Source organism: Ailuropoda melanoleuca, chromosome 6 (genome assembly GCF_002007445.2).
Source record: "Ailuropoda melanoleuca isolate Jingjing chromosome 6, ASM200744v2, whole genome shotgun sequence".
In the NCBI taxonomy this organism is placed as follows: Eukaryota; Metazoa; Chordata; class Mammalia; order Carnivora; family Ursidae; genus Ailuropoda; species Ailuropoda melanoleuca.
Genome location: NC_048223.1, coordinates 41,116,019 through 41,122,356, shown reverse-complemented (window position 1 = coordinate 41,122,356; position 6,338 = coordinate 41,116,019). Strand labels below are relative to the sequence as shown.

At 43.0% G+C, this 6,338-nt stretch overlaps 1 protein-coding gene across 1 annotated transcript in view; it reads right to left on the bottom strand.

The window, feature by feature from the left end:
• Window positions 1-1,540: 1,540 nt before the first annotated feature.
• The window catches only part of CNOT10 (CCR4-NOT transcription complex subunit 10), a 78,658-nt gene continuing 73,860 nt past the window's right edge, over window positions 1,541-6,338 (bottom strand). Inside the window, exons 18-19 of the mRNA XM_034663554.1 lie at window positions 3,097-3,172; window positions 1,541-1,997 (exon numbers count right to left, since the gene is read on the bottom strand). Coding sequence (XP_034519445.1) covers window positions 1,846-1,997; window positions 3,097-3,172 — 228 coding nt within the window. The 3' untranslated portion in view covers window positions 1,541-1,845. The remainder of the gene's footprint in view (window positions 1,998-3,096; window positions 3,173-6,338) is intronic.

The window sequence follows — 6,338 nt, the reverse complement described above, 5'->3', positions numbered from 1 at the left end:
TTTCAGTATCTACCTGGAAAGAATTTACTCTGTAAAGAGAAATTTTAAGAGCAATGTGGCCCTTAAAGAGCAATAGAACCCTTATGTGCCCACCCATCCCGTGTTTAACTGGAAAAAGAAGACGCCTCGGCTCAGTTGGTTAAGCGTCTGCCTTCAACTTGGGTCATTTTTTTTTTTAAAGATTTTATTTATTTATTCAACAGAGATAGAGACAGCCAGTGAGAGAGGGAACACAAGCAGGGGGAGTGGGAGAGGAAGAAGCAGGCTCATAGCGGAGGAGCCTGATGTGGGGCTCGATCCCATAACGCTGGGATCACGCCCTGAGCCGAAGGCAGACGCTTAACCGCTGTGCCACCCAGGCGCCCCCCCTCTTTTTTCCTAAAAATTTTTTTTTGGGGTGCCTGGGTGGCTCAGTTGGTTAACTGTCTGCCTTTGGCTCAGGTCATGATCCCAGGGCCATAGGATCCAGTCCAGTGTGGGGCTCCCTGCTCACCAGGGAGTCTGCCCCCACTCGTGCCCTGTTTCAAATAAAAAAAATCTCTCTCTCTTTTTTAAAGATTTTATTTATTTATTTGACAGAGAGAGGGAACACAAGCAGGGGGGAGTGGGAAAGGAAGAAGCAGGCTCCCAGCAGAGCAGGGAGCCTGATGTGGGGCTTGATCCCAGGACCCCGGGATCACACCTTGAGTCGAAGGCAGATGTTTAACGACTGAGAAACCCAGGTGCCCCTCAAATAAATAAAATCTTAAAAAAAAGAATAAAGATTTTATTTTTTAAGGAATCTATACACCCACTGTGAGGCTTGAATTCAAAATCCTGAGATCAAGAGTTGCATGCTCCTCCAACTGAGCTAGCCAGGTACCCTGACCCAATTTTTCTAAAGTGAGTCTGTATTATGGCTTTTTCCCCCTAAAGTTAACCTATCAACCCTATGGACAAAATTTGGCCATGTTAGTCCCACAACATATATCTATCTCTTGGAAAGTTTTGTGTTTTTTTTTTTTTTTTTTTTAAATTCTTTAAGTAATCTCTGCACCCAACATGGAGCTCAAAGTCACAACCCTGAGATCAAGAGTCACGTGTCCTACCGAGTCAGCCAGGCACCCTGGAAAGACGCAATTTTAAATTTGTGTTTGCATCTGCAAAGGGGTTAGCAATGACCCTTGAGCTCCTTGCTCACAGACTCCAGAACCAGTGCCTCAGCCTAGGGGTATACAGGTGGACGAACACGACCAGTGCCCTGAACCTGGTTTGTCTTCATTTGTAATCTTGAAGCAAGTGACTCCTATCAGACCAGACATCCCTTCTTAAGCCAATGTTACTGGCCCTATGGGTTCTACTATGCATTTTCTGGTCCTTTTAGTCATAACCAGGCAGAAAACACATCAACTTCCCCTCCTCTCTGCCCCCAGATCAGCTTTTGGATTGGCTACTCATCTACTGCTCACAGATCTCTCAGGCTTTAAAACTTTAACACCAAACCTCAGATGCTAAAATTGCCCAACAGTTACAAGAAAGACAAAATGTGATTATACAAGACTGTTCTGATAAGACGATTTTTTAATTGTCGATGACATGGATACATCACATAATGGCTCAAAATGTAAGATTAAAGAAAAACAGATGAAAATGAGTTTGTGAATCCTTAATTTTAAGTAAGCTTCTGGCAAAAACAAAAACAAACAAACAAAAAACCCAAAAAGCCAGGGGTTAGAATCATTTCAAAATTGTGTCTTCAAAACTAGCACCTTTCACCATCTTTTATTCATTTTGCTGCAATACAAATGAAAAGGCCCGTAAATACTCCCCTGGGTCTCAAGTAACAGTTTTCCGAGAGCAAATATGTCACTTTCTCTGTGCAGTGAAAGCCGGCATTTGGATGGGCTGGATCGGGTGGACAGGCTGGAACACTGGCTTCTTTCTCATCTCAGACAGTGTTTTCACTGCGGGGAGCAGCTGATTCCTTTTGATGATCTGTAAGGCCAGCTGGGTATTACCTATAAAAACACTTCCCATTAAGAAAAAGCATAAACAATACCACCATGTACAAAGCAAGCCATCAGCATCATGCAAGGGAAGTAAAAGATGGTCTAGGAGAGCAGTGGTCTGCAGCCTTTGCTATACACTGGGGTCACATCATGCCTCCGTCCCATCCCCAGAAATTCTGAGTTAAGAGATCTGGGGTGTGATCCGGGCAAAGGGATTTTTAAAAGCCTTAAGGTTTTTCTAAGGTATAACCGAGCTTGCGAACTTGTCTCCCGCAAGACTGCATGGAAGGGCGCTTAGGACCAACACACTAACCCTATTCACACCTTTCAGGAGGCCAAGGCCAGCTGGGTACCAGGCACTTAGTGCTATAAAAAAGCTATCGAAAGAGGGAACCATGTAAGGAGTCCCATGATCAAAAGGAGGCACGACTTAGAACTCTTAATGTTTCTGTTTCTTTAATTTCTTTCATTCACATCTCTTCTCTACTTCATGCTGTCTCTTATAAAGGGCCCACAATCTTTTCTCAGAAGCCACGTCCTTAAAGGTTGTATGTGTCCCAGAGGTATGACCTGGATTTAGGTTTGGATAACTGTCAGCAAGAACTGATTTACTGTGAAACTCATCAATGACATCTATGTTCAAAACACTACAGTGTACAACTCTTGGCAACTGGCATTCTGACTCATGTTCTCAATTCAAGTCATTTGGCTGCCTAAGAGAAAGGTTAATTAATTAGTAAGGATTAATGATAATTAGGTGTCAGAAGTTATGCTTTCCTGCATTTTCACAGATAAAATATGGTTAAGTCATAAAAAGCAGGAGTTTGTAAGATAAAAACTCCCTAGTTACTTTTCTTCTAGAAGAACTTGATGCATAATGTTTTCAAGGAAGATAAAGTTTCAGATTCGAAGAGATAAACCAGACACTCAAAACCCTGGGCTCTTTGAAGGGATACAATCCTTTTGTTTTAAACTTCTATTTAGGTAATCTCTACACCCAACATGGGGCTCGAACGCACAACCCTGAGATCAAGAGTTGCATGCTCCTCCAACAGAGCCAGCCATCTCCGAAGGGATACAGTCCTAACTAGAGAGAAGAATTACTTACCGTTTTGCAGTTCAAGGTAGACTGCCAGTAAGATGGCTTCAGGGGGCACCTCTTTAGGGTGGATCATCGAAGCCGCCTTTGCTCAAAACAAAAAAGACACTCATGAAAAAACAATAGCTTAAGACACAAACTCCAAGTAATGCTGGGGATGGGGGGGGGAAGCCTACCAATGACAAGTTAGCAAACTTATTCAAGCTCCTTCCCACATGACCTCCTAGCAACTACTATCATTCTGTTCTGATGTCCCTCAGCTACCTCTGTCCTCATCCTTAAACTAGACATGTAATTTTTCATTAAATGATTCACTATTTTCCCTTCACTAGTCTAGTCCATAATGAGTTCTTAATAGGGGATATTAAACTTTTCTTCTCTCGGGGCGCCTGGGTGGCACAGCGGTTAAGCGTCTGCCTTCGGCTCAGGGCGTGATCCCGGCATTATGGGATCAAGCCCCACATCAGGCTCTTCCTCTATGAGCCTGCTTCTTCCTCTCCCACTCCCCCTGCTTGTGTTCCCTCTCTCGCTGGCTGTCTCTATCTCTGTCGAATAAAGAAATTAAAAAATCTTTAAAAAAAAAAACAACAAAAAAAAAACCTTTTCTTCTCTCGTTTTCACCTACTTGGGGTTCTTATTCCATGTCTCGGCTCTATTTGGTTTTGAGAAAGGTGATCAGAACTCCTGATTCTGTATCCAGTCATTCGTCCAGGTCTGTTGGTGGCTCTTCACCACAGGCATAGTTGAACTTATATTAAAACCTGCATGTCCATTTGTTTTCCTAAGGTAACAACTCAGTATCGTAGGTCCCAAGTTCTCAATGTTAGCAATAAGAATTCAAACTTAAAAAGTTGGTAATACAGAAAAAAATGTATCATTAAGCGTGTTCAATGTCCCCATTTTTAAGGACTGAAACAGTACAATTTGGTCAAATAAAATAATTTAACTGTTTAAGCAACATGCTGTTCTGTCCTGGATCTGAGAGTCACTTTTCCAGCTAGCAGTTTCTCTCTGATCTAGTCCTGAGAAAGGAAGCCTGGCCTGATCTGGTCAACCGTGATCACAGGTTTATTTCCTCAGTCTGGGCCTTTGGGCTGCAGCCTTTTCCTCACACCTTACTATCAACTTGTATTCCCCCATCCAGTTTCAGGTGCTCTGGCTTCCAGGCTGCTCTGTTTCTTCCCTTCATCTTATCAGAAAATGTACTTGTATAAACATTTACTGACCAGAGGTGAGTGTGTGGGTAAGACAGGGATTCATCCTGATAATAAACGGGCATGCAAACAACTAACAATAATCCAAACAAATTTACATAATACAAGGGAGAGAACAGAGTGAATGTACTGTGAATATGAAGAGAGAAAAATGTTTCATTTGAATGGAGAGCTTCAGGGCAAGGGCCACCTGCCTTAGTCCTTGCAGGGTGGATACTGGGTAAGCAGAAAATGGGGAGAAAGGCCTTGTAGGCCGAGCTGTGAAGACAGGAGATGTGTGGGGGACCAGAAGCTTGCATAAGGTCAATTCCCTGCAGCCTCAGAAGAGATCTTGGATGAGCAGGGACGCTACATCCAGGGCACACCCTAAGTTCTTCATGAATGAAGCAAGGGACTTTTATGCCTCTCACCACATCAGGAGGTATAATAACTCAGTTCAGAAAATGAGATTTTACACTTCTAGGCCAAGCTTCATACAGGCAAGATCATCTTTACAGCATTTTGTGGGTATTAAAATCTCCATTTTGCCTCCAATGGCTGCTTAACACAGGTCATTTATTGTTCTTTGTGTTGACCACAGTCTGCAGCTTTCATTAAATTACAGGAATTCACAACAGCAACTTTATGAGACTTGAAGGTGCTCTGCTTACTGGCTGTTCAGAATGGCTAGTGATGGGCAGGCAACCTCGGAAACATCTCCATGGAGACCTTTCTAACTCTTCACATCACTGTCCTGCCCTCCCAGGCAGGGTGGGCCTCCCAATTAACAAAGATCCAGCCACTGGATTAACCTAAAAACCAAGGGACCAAAACAAAACCCCCTTCCGACCCTGAGCCAGGTCCGAGCCCAGCGTGGCAGCCACCATGGCCACTTGCTGTACGAGAACCTGAGCTAGACCGTGCATACTGCAACTTTAGATCAAAATTCCTGTTTGCTGTAGTCAACTCCTTCCCAATCAACTGGTGTAACTCCACTGCGAGATAAGAGCAAACATGTTTCCCTGGATAGTCCGTCACTTAACATTTCTGATTTTGGATCAGAAGTGCTGAACAGATGCCACTAAGTTAACTAAATATCACTCATAGTTATTTTCCACATGGTAAGATTCTTCATGGCTCTACACGACAAGGTCATCTTCATAGGAAGAACATTTGCAGAACCCACCAAATGTCTTGAGAATAGGTTTAATTTCAATTTCAGCTACTCTGACAAACATACAGGGACTCTCGGGCTCTCTCCTATGCTGCTGGTGATTACACCATTTGGCACAAACTGTCCATATTACAAGTCTTAAAATTCTGCATACCCTCTGACCTTGCAATTCCCCTTATATTCCCTACCTATTTTTACTGTCTTATTCCTATGGCTTACCAAGAAGTAAGTACTCATATGCTTGCTGAATTAATATCCTTTTGACGAATTACCCCTTTCCAAGTGTGATATAGCCTCTGGAGCTGCCACTGGTGATACCTGGTAACCTGGTCCCCTACTGCAGGTAAGGGTCCATGTCCATGGCTGGTCCAGGGATGGGCAGGAAAACAAAAGAAGCTCAATCAGAATCTTCCCTGAGACCTACCGATGATGCATCATCTCAGTGGCAGAATTCAGAGGTGTATTTTAGTTATATGTTGTCAATAACTTTCTTTAGTGTATATGAAATTTCTTTGGCACCAGCTTTCTTCTGAGGTCTCCTGTTTAGTGCTCCAGCCACACAGTACTTACCCTGATGCCCCATAACCAATGTTGATGGTTTCTAGTATGTCCTTTCAGAGCTCTCTTATGCACATACACAATTATGAAGCAACTGTTTTAAATCCTGGTCTTTCCACTTAGCATGTCTCGGATATCTTTCAGCACACAGGATCTGCAGCTGCACTATGTTCGGCTGTATGGATGCACCACTATTTCAGTGATCCCTCATTTAGATGGTTTCCAATCTTCTGAAATTTTAATTATTAAAACCATTGGGGAAAACCCTCCATTAAGTGCCTAGGTTCATTTGTAATAGCTGATCAGTTGTTTACCTTGCAAGAGTA